This window comes from Sardina pilchardus, chromosome 1, assembly GCF_963854185.1.
Source record: "Sardina pilchardus chromosome 1, fSarPil1.1, whole genome shotgun sequence".
In the NCBI taxonomy this organism is placed as follows: Eukaryota; Metazoa; Chordata; class Actinopteri; order Clupeiformes; family Clupeidae; genus Sardina; species Sardina pilchardus.
This window is the reverse complement of record NC_084994.1, coordinates 33386023-33402183: the sequence shown is the minus strand read 5'-3', so window position 1 is coordinate 33402183 and position 16161 is coordinate 33386023. Positions and strand designations below refer to the sequence as shown.

General features: G+C 42.2%; 1 protein-coding gene across 1 annotated transcript in view; it reads right to left on the bottom strand.

Annotated features, from left to right (window-relative positions):
* LOC134078243 (ribonuclease inhibitor-like) overlaps window positions 1–4040 on the bottom strand; it is a 31636-nt gene extending 27596 nt beyond the window's left edge. Inside the window, exons 1-3 of the mRNA XM_062534030.1 lie at window positions 4024–4040; window positions 3049–3222; window positions 2349–2522 (exon numbers count right to left, since the gene is read on the bottom strand). Of these exons, the coding sequence (XP_062390014.1) occupies window positions 2349–2522; window positions 3049–3222; window positions 4024–4040 (365 nt within the window). The remainder of the gene's footprint in view (window positions 1–2348; window positions 2523–3048; window positions 3223–4023) is intronic.
* Window positions 4041–16161: the final 12121 nt, after the last annotated feature.

Genomic DNA, 16161 nt, shown 5'->3' with positions numbered 1-16161 from the left:
TTCTATGTGAAGCAAAGTAAAAGTAAAGTGACTAAGGGAGGGATTTAGTGTGTTAATGTGTATTTATCCAAAGCACAGACTCAAATAGAACCCGTCCCGACTGATTGTCAGAGGGCAACACTGCCGTTACTTCTTATATTTCCTACACAAACACCTCACATTTCTCCAGAATCATCTCCTCCCTAAATGAATGTGCACATATGCATTTCTACATCACACTCACACACAAAAAAACATGCTCTCTCTGTCATACACACATAGGGAGCCCATGGGGTTGATTGACAGCCATCACTCACCCCACTTCTGTTGCTAGGGAATAAAACCCTCCTTACTGCCGTTTACGTCCCCCCTCTTCCTTTCTGTCAGTAGCACGCAGTGATAGGAATCGAGAAAAATAGTGCCAAGTGATAACGAGGTTTGAATTTTTCCTGGACAACGTTTTTGTGGTGCAAATATATCACTCTTTTGAACGCATATGGTTTTGAGAAGAAAAACACTTTACTTTCGTGACCCCAGCAACTTGCCGGACTACTTTCTTCAGCATCAAAAACCGGCTGGATCTCGGCTCACAGGACGCTGTCAGGGGGTAAGTCAGTGCTGATGCACAACGTTGCTGACAGGGAACCCATATAACTTTGTGTCTTAAAACCCGAACTATCCCTTTAAGACTGCCACAGGTACGATGAAATGAGCCCTTGGACCCATGCAGCAACAGCTCTACTGAGACCCATGCAGCAACAGCTCTGCTGAGACCCATGCATCAACAGCTCTACTGAGACCCATGCAGCAACAGCTCTGCTGAGACCCATGCAGCAACAGCTCTGCTGAGACCCATGCAGCAACAGCTCTACTGAGACCCATGCAGCAACAGCTCTGCTGAGACCCATGCAGCAACAGCTCTACTGAGACCCATGCAGCAACAGCTCTGCTGAGACCCATGCAGCAACAGCTCTACTGAGACCCATGCAGCAACAGCTCCACTGAGCCCCGACACCCATTGTTCTCATGGCTCGTGCAACACATGAATGGCCGCCGCTGCACCAAGCAAGCGCAACACAGTTGCCACTCCCGTGTGCTTGTGTGTATCACGGTGTAGTTCAACCACGTCCAACTTGATCACGGTGCTCCGTAAATCATAGCTATATTTCACTGAGCCCAGCAGCAAGCACAACACAATCTGGGCCATTGCTCAAACGTCCACCCCGCTTGCACAAATCTGGAGGCACGCTACACCTCCACATGCCGCGTGGATGTAATAGTCACACACTTAGCCAGCACCGCATGCACAGAATGCAGACGCAGGATAAGCCAGACCCCTGCGCTGCTCTGATAACTCACAACCTGCTCATGATCTGGAATGCAGAGTTTCCACCTTCAGTCATGCAGGAGGCCCACATTTATCATAGCAACATATTCTGTTCCAGGCTCACTTTCAGCCTCGCACTCATAGTTGCCATTTGGCCGTTGAGATGTAGTGAGGAAATGTGGCATAGTGAGGTGAATCTGGCGTAGATCTGCATCCACGTGTCCTTATCTACAAGCCATGGATCATAGTAGCCTAAAGGTTCATATCAAACAGAGCATATTGACCAATCAGTAACACTGACTGAATTACGCTTACTTGAGCCTCTCCTCCACTCTTCTAAATCACCCTTCTGTCAATTTATTCCGGTGTCTAGAACATACTTAGCATAACATATTTTCTTACAGTCTTTCCACTTCTATTCTAACGGTGGCAATGCATCCCCTTACCTCGCTGCAGCCATGGCGATTCTACATTCTCAGTCTCCTATTATACTGCCACCAATCTGGTCAACAGAGAAGATGCTCACTCTTGCCTACACTTAATCACTACATCTCATATCATTACACAGTCCTCCCCATCCAGCTCACTCTCCATCACAGATGCTTTTCCCACCGGTCTCAGGCTAAGTTGGGCAGATACGCACCAGTCAGCCTTCACTTCTAGTCATGAGGACTAACTTATCCTTAGCAATGGAAATCGTAATCTTGGTCATTGGTACACGCTGCTATCACGTCTGGCTACTACCTATTGATTATAGTGGAACCTAATTGTTGCAGCAGACGCTAGAGTACATGTCAGGTGTAGCTCCTCTGTAAGTCTGGGGGCTTGTGTGTGGGTAAGTCTGGGGGCTTGTGTGTGTGTAAGTGTGGGGTCTTGTATTTTACCTGCAGTACTAAAAGGGCCACATCATGCCCAGTTTAATATGTGGAAGGGAATCATGTGGAAGAGAATATCCAGTCTCCACACAGAAAGCTCTCCAACACAGGACACAAATGGATGAACAGCTCCACTAGAAAGTCATCTAAGATGTAATACATCTCACCTCAACGTCTCTAGTTTACAGCTGGGATCATTCAGTCTGTCTGTGAGCTCTCTGACACCTGAGTCTCCTGGGTGATTGTAGCTCAGATCCAGCTGTTTCAGGTAGGAGGGGTTTGATTTGAGGGCAGAGGACAAGAGAGAACAGCCCTCATGTGTGATGAGACAACCAGACAGTCTGAAACAAGAGATGCTCTTTCTTAATCATAATGAGGGCAAATGAAGGAAAAGGTATACAAGTAATTTGCTTATTCGGTGAGGTTGACTGACAATTCCTAAATGTCACCATTTAACATGAGAAGTGCAAATCATTAATAATATTCACAGATGTACAATTTGATCACACACAGGGACACTGATGTTTCTTAAGAAAGGATTGTAATGTCCGCAACACTGATAATTTGCTCCCGTTTAATGAAAAAAATGCAACGTTTCGACTGGTCTGATTGCCTGATGAAGACCCAGTAGGGTCGAAACATTGCATTTTTTCATTAAACAGGAGCAATTCATCAGTGTTGCGGACATTACAATCCTTTCTTAAGTTACTCTCCATTTGTCCTGCTCATGCAAGGTGGGATGTGCACACAGCTACTTTCTCTTAAACATTCACAGATGTCCAGTTTGACATCACACACAGGCACACTGGTGTTTCTTACCATGCGGTGGGTAAAATACTATATTACATAACATTCCTAATTACTGACCTCAGTGTCTCCAGCTTGCATTGTGGATCTCTTAGTCCTGCACAGAGCAGCTCCACTCCTTCATCCTGCAGGTCATTGTCACTCATGTCCAGTTCTCTCAGATGGGAAGGTGCACTTTGCAGCACGGATGCCATCATTTCACAGCTTGCTTTAGAGAGGTGGCACGGATTGAGCCTGTTTCAAAGGAGAGTGGAAGGTCAGTCTTTGAACAGTGGACATTCTCAGGCCATCCTTCAGCACCATGAGGTCACTGTATCTCATGAGGATGGACACAGGCACAGATGTGTGTAGCACTCACATTATGTACACAGCAGGGGCATAGACTGGAGAAACACTACATTACACAATCTGCAGCCATGTAAACAACTTGCTAGTGTCATTTGGGCAGCAGGGGCGATTCATGTTCCTAAGGGGTTAGCGTAACTTTGACTTTTGCATTGTCTTTTCCACTATTCTGAAATGCTTGCATCAAGGTCAAGGTTCCTTTATTACAGTAGGTCTCCCAAGGGAGAAATGTGTTCTGGATAAGGAGTAAGCTGCCACATCCACAATACACAACACATCACAGGACATAGCACATATATTCTACATAGAGTAAATAAAAATGTAAAATACAAAAAGGGCACACATTCACAGCCATCTGTCATGCCATAAATGACACTCCCATCATGTTTAAAGGCGAATAAATAGCCCATAAATAGCACTCTCTCCCACCCAATCCCTTTAAGCACAGTCCCAAAGTAGACACTCACTCTCTCTCTCTATACTCTCCAGTCACACACAGCACATCCATACACCACAGCCTCAGCACATCTCCACTCAGTTCAGCCCCCATACACAGCCCCCTACTCAGCACTTATTATTGGTTTTGGGCCTTCCTACCGTTCTGCCCACGTTGCCCATTCATCATGTTGACTGACAGGGGGACAGAGGAATGTTTGTAGTGATTGTGCTAAACAGAAAGGGACCCTGTACCTCCTTCCTGTGTTCATGAGCTCATATTCTTGGTACAGCACATGGGAGGGGTCAGATAGAATTCTGTCAGCCTGCTGTAGAGTGGACTGCTCAGATATGTCTTGGAGAGTGAGGGGAGCAGGGACTCCATCATTTGTCCAGCTGTTCTGACCACATTACCTGGTTGGGCCTTGAACTGAACTTATAGCGCAAGATGGACTCTATGGGGGCTCTATAAGAAATGAACATGATGCTCTCACAAACCCCAAACACAGTCTCAGTCTCAGTCACACTCTCAGGGTGCTTTCACACCAACATCTTTTGGTGCGCACCAAACGGTCCATTCGTAACAAAACCTCTTAGTTCGGTTCGTTTTCGTTGGTGTGAAAGCATTAATTACACTCGGGTGCGCACCAAAACAAGCGGGCCGAGACCTCCAAAAAGAGGAGGTCTCAGTCCGCTTGACTCTACACCAAATGTCGACCACTGGTGCGGTCCCTCTGGTGAGAACGCAAACTGGGGTCCAAACCATAGACTGTAGGTCAAAATAGTGAGTCAAAATTGGCGCCGATTTCTACCGGAAGATAAACATCGAGGAAAAATCAATCAGGCCAATTTTTGGTTTGTTTTCTGGTGTGAAAGCGGACCTCACTGGAGTCTTTATGCTACATAATAACAATTTCACTGTCTGAAGTAGACCAAATAATCGAACTAGTAGTGTGAAAGCGCCCTCAGTCTCCGCAGGAAATGGAGACGCTGGTGGATTTTTGCCCAAACATTTGCCACATGAGTGTGCCAATTAAAATGGTAAATCAAAGAATGGAGTCACAGAAGATCATCACAGAATCCTCCTTCAGTAGCAATTACAGACTTTGTAGCCAGACAGCTTCCTCTCTAAATGAGTCTTGTTGAATTTGGAGCAATGTACTGGGTCACTGCCTGGTTTTATGATAAATATCATGTAAACAATATTGCCTTGACAAAAAGTATGCAAAATAAAATAGCATAGCTTATTCTTGCACAGCCTCCCTGAAAAAGGACTCCCACTAATAACTCCAACCTCAGTGTCTAGCTCCCTGAGTGGATGTAGAGCTCTATATGTGCATGGACACACTAGCAGGGAGCACTGAACTGATCTGGGGTCAACTCTCTCTCATCAACAAAGTCACAACACTCTCAAAATGCTTCAATACCCAAAGTCTTAACTAGGCCTGTCACGATAACAAATTTTGCTGGACGATAAAATTGTCCCAGAAATTATTGCGATAAACGATAATATTGCTGTTCTGAGATCATTTTTATCTAATATAATGATAATGGCATAATAATGCAGGTACACCTTTTCAAAGATCAATAACTTGTATTTCTAAAGAATAAGGAACTGGAATGGGAAGACATTTTTAAATATCCACAATAAATGAACAAAACAACCAAAAACAATAAATACAATGGACTCTCAGTCTCTACTAAGACTGTTTAAGGGCCAGCAAATTAAAACGTGACATGCAACAGGGGGCGTGTAGAGTGACAGTTGCTAACGGTGTGGACACATATGCACTACATATGTGTCGGAAGGTGTCGCACGTCTTCCCCTCGTTTGTCGTGAATGGGCGTTTCGTTTGAATTGTCAGTTAGCAGTTCATAAGCAGTTCGTTTTAACTTGTCTAAAGTGTTTCTCACAAATATACACCATTTTAGGCGTGTATTTAACAGCATACGAAAATATTAATAGCCTACACAAACTATGCAAGCCATTTTGAAATATTGTTTTATTTAAACTACTCAATGCAATCTCAAATCCTCACCAGAAACACCAACAGTCAATGTATTTCTCCAAATCCAAGTTTCGTTTATTTTATGGACAACTAGCTGGTCGTGGAAGAGTTCGTTTAAACATGAATTTGACATGTATACGGAACCAAGTTTCACGGGCACTGTTGTACTACAACGACGAACCTACTACCTCGTGCTTTCATTGGACAGACGGCTCGCGTTCAACGGACTCATTTGCATAGAGCTGGGGATCGGCCAGCTTTTCTGTCGCGCGACAGGTTTTCAAATGCAGCGCTGCCTTCCCGGAATGCTTTGCGGGTCCGTTAAAGTCGCTTGACGTCACCCATAGGGAAATAGCGGGTTGCGACACGACAAAGTGAAGTGCCGGAAAGATCTGGCCGTACCGTAACGGTGTGGACACATATGCACTACATATGTGTCGGAAGGTGTCGCACGTCTTCCCCTCGTTTGTCGTGAGTGGGCGTTTCGTTTGAATTGTCAGTTAGCAGTTCATAAGCAGTTCGTTTTAACTTGTCTAAAGTGTTTCTCACAAATATACACCATTTTAGGCGTGTATTTAACAGCATACGAAAATATTAATAGCCTACACAAACTATGCAAGCCATTTTGAAATATTGTTTTATTTAAACTACTCAATGCAATCTCAAATCCTCACCAGAAACACCAACAGTCCATGTATTTCTCCAAATCCAAGTTTCGTTTATTTTATGGACAACTAGCTGGTCGTGGAAAAGTTTGTTTAAACATGAATTTGACTTGTATACGGAACCAAGTTTCACGGGCACTGTTGTACTACAACGACGAACCTACTACCTCGTGCTTTCATTGGACAGACGGCTCGCGTTCAACGGACTCATTTGCATAGAGCTGGGGATCGGCCAGCTTTTCTGTCGCGCGACCGGTTTTCAAATGCAGCGCTGCCTTCCCGGAATGCTTTGCGGGTCCGTTAAAGTCGCTTGACGTCACCCATAGGGAAATAGCGGGTTGCGACACGACAAAGTGAAGTGCCGGAAAGATCTGGCCGTACCGTAACGGTGTGGACACATATGCACTACATATGTGTCGGAAGGTGTCGCACGTCTTCCCCTCGTTTGTCGTGAGTGGGCGTTTCGTTTGAATTGTCAGTTAGCAGTTCATAAGCAGTTCGTTTTAACTTGTCTAAAGTGTTTCTCACAAATATACACCATTTTAGGCGTGTATTTAACAGCATACGAAAATATTAATAGCCTACACAAACTATGCAAGCCATTTTGAAATATTGTTTTATTTAAACTACTCAATGCAATCTCAAATCCTCACCAGAAACACCAACAGTCAATGTATTTCTCCAAATCCAAGTTTCGTTTATTTTATGGACAACTAGCTGGTCGTGGAAGAGTTTGTTTAAACATGAATTTGACTTGTATACGGAACCAAGTTTCACGGGCACTGTTGTACTACAACGACGAACCTACTACCTCGTGCTTTCATTGGACAGACGGCTCGCGTTCAACGGACTCATTTGCATAGAGCTGGGGATCGGCCAGCTTTTCTGTCGCGCGACAGGTTTTCAAATGCAGCGCTGCCTTCCCGGAATGCTTTGCGGGTCCGTTAAAGTCGCTTGACGTCACCCATAGGGAAATAGCGGGTTGCGACACGACAAAGTGAAGTGCCGGAAAGATCTGGCCGTACCGTAACGGTGTGGACACATATGCACTACATATGTGTCGGAAGGTGTCGCACGTCTTCCCCTCGTTTGTCGTGAGTGGGCGTTTCGTTTGAATTGTCAGTTAGCAGTTCATAAGCAGTTCGTTTTAACTTGTCTAAAGTGTTTCTCACAAATATACACCATTTTAGGCGTGTATTTAACAGCATACGAAAATATTAATAGCCTACACAAACTATGCAAGCCATTTTGAAATATTGTTTTATTTAAACTACTCAATGCAATCTCAAATCCTCACCAGAAACACCAACAGTCAATGTATTTCTCCAAATCCAAGTTTCGTTTATTTTATGGACAACTAGCTGGTCGTGGAAGAGTTCGTTTAAACATGAATTTGACTTGTATACGGAACCAAGTTTCACGGGCACTGTTGTACTACAACGACGAACCTACTACTTCGTGCTTTCATTGGACAGACGGCTCGCGTTCAACGGACTCATTTGCATAGAGCTGGGGATCGGCAAAGTGAAGTGCCGGAAAGATCTGGCCGTACCGTGACGGTACGGCCAGATCTGTCCGGCACTTCACTTTGTCGTGTCGTAACCCGCTATTTCCCTATGGGTGACGTCAAGCGACTTTAACGGACCCGCAAAGCATTCCGGGAAGGCAGCGCTGCATTTGAAAACCTGTCGCGCGACAGAAAAGCTGGCCGATCCCCAGCTCTATGCAAATGAGTCCGTTGAACGCGAGCCGTCTGTCCAATGAAAGCACGAGGTAGTAGGTTCGTCGTTGTACTACAACAGTGCCCGTGAAACTTGGTTCCGTATACAAGTCAAATTCATGTTTAAACGAACTCTTCCACGACCAGCTAGTTGTCCATAAAATAAACGAAACTTGCACTGTTAAAAATGGCTGTAGGTTTTACAGTACAGTACAATAAAATTCAACAGTATGATACCACTTCATATCATTACAGTACAGTGCTGTAGTTAATATTGCATTTTGGGTAATATTTGTGCTTACTGTAACCGAGCCTGATCAACATTTCTTTGCTGTAACTTTATTGTAACTTTGTTGCCACCTTGCTGTATTTAACAGCCACTACTGCCACCTCGCTCGCTAGAGTTTTGCCAACCGACGTTACGTCTCTGTTGTGTTGAAGACTGGACTGGCGAAGTTATGAATTTACTCCGAGTTATTGCAGTTTGGTGAGTTTGGTTTTCACATACATCAAGCTTTACCACGTATTGTGCAAGTTTACGTTCTAGTTCATGCAAATTTTTCTTACTGTAGAAGATAAGTTTAATGGGTGCTTATGTGTTCTAGATAGCTAGTGCTAGCATGTAACCACAGCTATATAGGCGGGAGCTTACTACATATTAAATAACTACAGGGTGTTCGTTTAACTTGAACGTATCTTGTATTCTTTAAGCATTCATTTTAACGTGTATTCATTTGGAAATAGAAAATGTCGACATCTGTGTGAATGAACGATACGCTCGTCATAGGGAACGACGATTCATCTACTCGGTTAGACTAGCAGCTGGCCTCCCCAAAAGTCTGCTTGGCTAGACAGATTACCAGTGTGTGTGTGTGTGTGTGTGTGTGTGTGTATGAATTAAATTTTAGAGGTATAAAAATATCGGTAGGCTATCTGGTGTTATTTACACTTAGAATACAGTAATTACGTGGTCTAGAATAACGATTGAAAACGACGATACTCTCGTCCCCCATAGGGAATGACGATTCAGGCTAACATTATTTTAGCACGTCAAATCTGTTCATGTTTGACCCTGTAGCTTAGTTGTCAGGCATAATTCGCCGTTTTTATATCATAGCGATACATGTGATTTTGTTTGAAGTAGCCCAACATGTATTTGCTAGCTGGAAATAATTAAGGAAAGTCTTCAAGAGTTGCTAATAGTATGGTTTTGTCTTTTTTTTTTTTTTTACAGTGAGCGGAGCGGACAACTGATCCGAGGAGCACAGGCATACAAGTATGTCCATCCTAAACTACTGTTAACATTCTTCGACGGATTCTCTGTTCATTCTGGCTGATGTAAGTATTGTTGTTACAAACACATCTATCATCTTATCAAGCATTCTGCTTATCACACATCTATTCATTTTGGTTAAGTAATAGTATTTCATTACAAACTCATATTACTGATGAATTGTACTGCTCTGCTGAGTAACATGCTTGGTAATGTTTTATTTGAAGGTGTCTACATAAGATTGACATGAGCCCGTCATAGACATTACATGATATTTATCATCAAAATGAATGACTGTTGTCAATGGGTGTTTTTTTTTGTAATGTAAAGTTGACACTGTTTGAGGTGCATACATTACAAAAATTGAATGGCACTTAATGACAGTAGCCATAAATGTTCATGATACTTGTTATGTCCTGATGACAGGCTCATATCACACTTATGTTGACACTTTCAAATGGAGTGTTACCAAAGTTTTCACTGAAAAATATTGTGTAATGTACACCACTGAAAGTGTTTTTTGTTTGTTTGTTTGTTTTATATAGGTCACTGGCAGACATCGAGGGGGAAGAGAGTCTTCCAGACACACCCAGAATCATTATGCTTGGTATGTATATTTTTCTTCTTGATTTGTATGTACAGTTAAATCCATTTAATTCCTTTGAAATACACCTGTCTTGACTCACATATGAACTTCAGTCACATCCCATCCTTAATCCATAGGGTTTATGATGACATTGGTTCACTCTTTGCAGCAATAACAGCTTCAACTGTTTTGGGAAGACTTATCACAAGATTTAAGTATGTTCATGGGATTTTTTGACCATTCTTTCAGAAGCGCATTTTGGAGGTCACACACTGATGTTGGACGAGGCGACTGGCTCTCAGGATCCGCTCTAATTCATCCCAAAGGTGTTCTATTGAGTTGAGGTCAGGACGCTGTGCAGGCCAGTCAAGTTCATCCAGACCAAACTCTGTTATCCATGCCTTTATGGACCTCGCTTTGTGCACTGGTGCACTGTCATGTTGGAACAGGAAGGGGCCATGCCCGAGCTGGGCTTGGTCCCTTAGTTCCAGTGAAAGGAACTTTGAATGCTTTAGCATTAACCAAGAGATTTTGGACAATTCCAAGCTCCCAACTTTGTGTGTGTGTGTGTGTTTGTGTGTGTGTGTGTGTGGCAGCCAGAGCCATAGAGGGATGGTGTTCTCTACCTCTTGTGACAGCAGTGATGTTTTTTTAATTACATGTTAAATGCAATAATATGAGTTGCAATAATATGAGTTGCTGAAGAATTAATAAATATATTTTATGTAAGATTGTGATGTGTTTCTTGATTCATGCATGTTGTAATCACTTACATGCTTAAGTCTAAATGTAAAAAAAATAATATAATAAATTAATTAATGAAATAAATATTAAATGCAACTGAGGAATAGGTCAAATTTGAAAATAAAATAATAACAGTAAAGTACTGTATTGTCTTATAATTACTGTACACTACTGTAAACTACATTACAGTACTGTATTGCTCATTTAATATACAGTAAAGTTCTGGCAACCGTGCTGCCTGTACTGTACTGTAATTTTACAGGAATTTTTTTAACAGTGTGGATTTGGAGAAATACATTGACTGTTGGTGTTTCTGGTGAGGATTTGAGATTGCATTGAGTAGTTTAAATAAAACAATATTTCAAAATGGCTTGCATAGTTTGTGTAGGCTATTAATATTTTCGTATGCTGTTAAATACACGCCTTAAATGGTGTATATTTGTGAGAAACACTTTAGACAAGTTAAAACGAACTGCTTATGAACTGCTAACTGACAATTCAAACGAAACGCCCACTCACGACAAACGAGGGGAAGACGTGCAACACCTTCCGACACATATGTAGTGCATATGTGTCCACACCGTGAGCCTTATGCACGGAACTAAATGTCATCATAGCTGATCAATTAGGCCTACGCAGTCAGCTAAACATTTGAAACTTGTCCAAAACGGCATGAACCCAGCATCTGCACGTCACATAAAACACAAATTGAAGCAATAAGTTGGTCATCGGATAATCCTACTGCAAAGCCTTTTCATAGGTATGCTACGTTTACGACATATAACGTTGATTACGAACACATTTCACCACAGCTGACAATTAGCTTACGACATTTTAACCGGAGCTGCCGGCTGTTTTGGCTGATTCTTGAGCTCTCAGCGGAGTGCAGACTTTGCGGAGTGTGTCTTTATCAGATGATGAAAAAACGTAGCTTATAAGCATGATTTTCTGAACTGCATTATCACTATTTTTACCCCCATACCTGTCAAGCTACAACAGAAAGCCTCTTCAGTGTGCTTAGGCCAATCGCCAAAGCCTCGTCTAGCCTGTTAATCAAATGAATGTAAGAAAGTAAAGTTGTCCGTCATGTTATTGAAAGATACATGTCTGACAACTGACTGACATGAGGGTTCACTCCTCGTTAGGCTGCGCTAAAGGAAGCACCGTGGTTATCCTCTCTTTCGTAGAGAGAGAGAGAGAGAGAAAGAGAGAGAGAGAGAGAGAGAGAGAGAGAGAGAGAGAGAGAGAGAAGAAAAACAATCAAGCATGAAAATGGAAATTATCGCGGCCGGAAAAGTTATCGAGCTCATTTTTTTTATCGTGCGATTTATTGATTTATTGAATATCGCGACAGGCCTAGTCTTAACATGTAGATACAACCTCTATGAACTCTGTGTCTTTCAGAGTTTTACTGACCTCAGTTTCTCTAGTCGGCAGTTTGGGTTTCTAAGACCAGAGAGCAGCTTCTCGTTTGATGTTTGCAGATCACAGCCACTCATGTCCAACTCAGTCAGTTGAGAAATATATGAAAGAACTGAGACCACAACCTCACAGGAGCTGCCTTTGAGTCCACGGCTGACCCGAGCCATGAGAACGATGGGTGTCGGGGATCAGTGGAGCTTTTGCAGCATTTCTCAGAGCTCAGTAGAGCTGTTGCTGCATGGGTCTCAGTAGAGCTGTTGCTGCATGGGTCTCAGTAGAGCTGTTGCTGCATGGGTCTCAGCAGAGCTGTTGCTGCATGGGTCTCAGCAGAGCTGTTGCTGCATGGGTCTCTATAGAGCTGTTGCTGCATGGGTCCAAGGGCTCATTTCATCCTATCTGTGGCAGCCTTAAGCCACAATTGGACCTGGGCCCGTATTCACAAAGCATTTTATCTTACCACTAAGAGTAGCCTACTCCTAAATCGCGCTAGAAGATTTTAGTTAGGAGTTTTCCCTTATATTAAAAGTTATTCACAAAGCCTTTCAGACCTACTTTTAGTAAGGAGAAACACCCACTCCTAAACTAAAAGTGAGTCTTCGTTGCTATGGTTGACGTCATTACTCATGCACGAGCTTGATGAAAGTGACCACCTTGATTGGCTGGTGATTATAACGCGGGAATGATGGCAAAAACCTCCCCTACGATGACGAGTTGAGTGACAGGTGTCAGGTCTTAACTGGTGAGAATGCGTGCGCTATGTCGGACTGTGAAGGATGGAAGAGGATGAATAAATGGGTATAGCCTAAATGAATAAAGACTAGGCTAAAGCAAATAGCCTAGGAGCAAAATGAAACACGGACTGGAGCAGTAGCCTATATTTGCAACATGGTTTAAACTAGATGCACCGCATAGCGGTACACAATATGACCGCCGCTCAGTTCTGCACATTCTCTCCAAAACGAATTACGCTTGTCAACTTTCCTGTATCTCCGATTTGTGCAATATACTGTATGTATATATCTTCTTCTCTTGCAGCTCATGTGTACTGTATATGAGTGTGTGCATGTGTGAGTTTGCTTGTATAAAGATGTGTGTGTGTCTGTCTGAGTGTGTGTGAATGTGCATGAGTGCGTGTGTGTGTGTGGAATCCGTGGAAGTGTGTTTATCTGTGCTTGTGAATCTGTTGATATGTGTGTGTGTGAACTTGGTTACTTTTTAAACTGAGCCCCCTGCCGGCTCAACATAAAAATGGAAATCGGTTTTGCCAATAGCCTACTCACTATATTGGAATTTAACAGTTACGCCATTTTGACAGTAACGTCAACAATATATAGAAGACATCACAACCTGCAAAAAGTAATTTCAGGGAGGTATCTAAAAATACTTTAACCTACTGAGATACTGAGATACTGAAATACAGATGAATAGCCTCTGTTTGTTCAATAATGTCTAGTCAGTATACCAAATAAGAGAGGCCTATAGATAGAAACTGTGGTAATAAAATATGAAGATTTTGGTAGTTTGGGCTTTTCGTGTATCCTTCTATTGTAGCCATTTAGCCATCTACTTTAGGCCTGAATTATATGCCAATGAAATTACACTTGTTAAACTCACCTCAATAAATATTTTGCAATCATTTAATCCACCATGGGCAATGCTAAAATTACTGTTACAAACCAGCGGCAGAGTTGGCGGTCCAACGCGGGTACCCACCAGTGGCCCGCTGGAGTTTTGCTCATCAGTTCTCTGGCGGTCCACCGGCGGCTCAGAGGTGGCTCCAGATAAAGGGCCACCCTTTTGCCGCTTACTACCCACCAGCTTCTAATTGGCCTTATTTATGGCCATAATAATGAAAATGATGTACTAAAATAGCAATAATACATTATAACACTTTCCATTTGCCCTCAATCAGAACAATTTACAATTATTTACAGGGCTTACCAAAGTTACCAAATTTACTAAGGTGAAGACAGTGCCTGCTGATGAGAAACCTATAAATGTATTCTGTAATTTAATAATCCAATATAAAAACATTTATCCTCAGCAACTATCACACAGACTCACCACACATAGTATTAGGTTCAATACATTTTGTTTATTTATTTATTTTACATGCTTTTGTTTATTTATTTTACATGCTCATTTACATGCTTTATTTATTGTACATGCTTAAACAATTTATTAAAATTATTTTTAATAATGATATTATGCAACACACTCTTCAGATGTAAGGACTTAAAAGCCACCTTTCCTGCTGCACCAGTCTAATTAATTTGGAGCGCCAGGGACCTCCTCAAAGCCCGGCCCAGCATCCTCTTAAACAGCATCTTTGGTGGTGTTTCCTCCCAAAATAGCAAAATTTAGCTGAATTTACTACCTTTTCACTACCATCAACATGTTTTCTACTAGCCTACAAAAGCAAAAGGTGAAGAGTAATGTAATGCAATACCTTTCCAAAACACAATAACACAGAACAACAGGATTTAACAATGAACAAAGCTACTGGCATTTGAACAGGGGTGTGTAGGCTGTCAATAGGCACTGTATTTACCGGCATGGCTGGAGTTGATGAAGCTTGCTGGGTGGTGGTGCTGGCAAAGGTGTAGTGGTCTGACTGGCAAACTCTGTTGAACAGATTGGTTTAGTGAGATGATTACTGCAATGGTATGACACCTGGCACATGCTAACTAGCGCCTAAAGTACAAACACTTCTAAAGGATATTTCCACTTAATTTTCAGACAAACCAAGCAATGGACCACATGTACAGACTCTACAAATATTAACCATGATATCATTTTTTTTATTTAAATGACTTGAAAGAGATCGTCAGGTAATAAATGCACCATACAGTAGTGGCCAGTTAATTCATTCAGATGCTGTTACATGCTAACTAGCGCCTAGAGTACAAACACTTCCAAAGGATATTTCTACTTAATTCTCAGACAAACCAGGCTAGGGACCACATGTAAAGACTCTATAAATACTAACCATGATGTCAGTTTTTTATTCAAATAACTTGAAAGAGATCGTCAGGTATAAATGCACCATGCTAGTGGCTAGTTCATTCATTCACATGCTGTTACATGCTAACTGGTGCCTAGAGTACAAACACTACTAAAGGATATTTCCACTTAATTTTCAGACAAACCAAGCTAGGGACCACATGTACAGACTCTATAAATACTAACCATGAGGTCCGGTTTTTATTTAAATTACTTGAAAGAGATCGTCAGGTATAAATGCACCATGCCAGTTCATTAATTCAGATGCTGTTACATGCTAACTAGCGCCTAAAGTAAACACTTCTAAAGGATATTTCCACTTAATTTTCGGGCAAACCAAGCTAGGGACCACATGTACAGACTCTATAAATACATTTTGGAAACAGGCGTTCGCTTTAAATACAGTTTTTAAAATGAAAATAGTAGAGATATAGAGAAGGGATGTTTTACTTACCTAGTCCTAAGCCTGCGACTGGTGGTTTGAGTAGGCCTACTGACATTGTAGGCTTTGCTTGATTACGTTTCTAAACGTAAAGACATTTACCAACTTCTTTATAAGTCTGACGGTTACACAGTTACGTGCAAGAACAACAAGTCACGTAAGAGATGAAATCGTTTAGCTTACTGCAACATGAGAAATCAAGTAGTGTGAAACTAGCGACAGTAACGAAAATTCCAATATGGCCGCCATTCGGAACTGAGAAATCACAACTCCATCTTCTTCGTTTGTCTTCTTCTATCTGATCTGATCTATCATTCACTCAGCAGCGCCAGCGCCACACACCAGTGGCAGCAGGCTGCAGTGTTTTAACGTTGTTGCATTAGTTCTGCTTTTGACGTTCTCGTATAAAATCGTAATAAATACATAATTGTTTTATTTGGTAACCACAGGGTAGCCACTGGGGTGGCCAGTGACACAGCTACATGGGGCACGGGCCATCCAAGGCTTCAGTGTAGAACAGCCCCTTGAG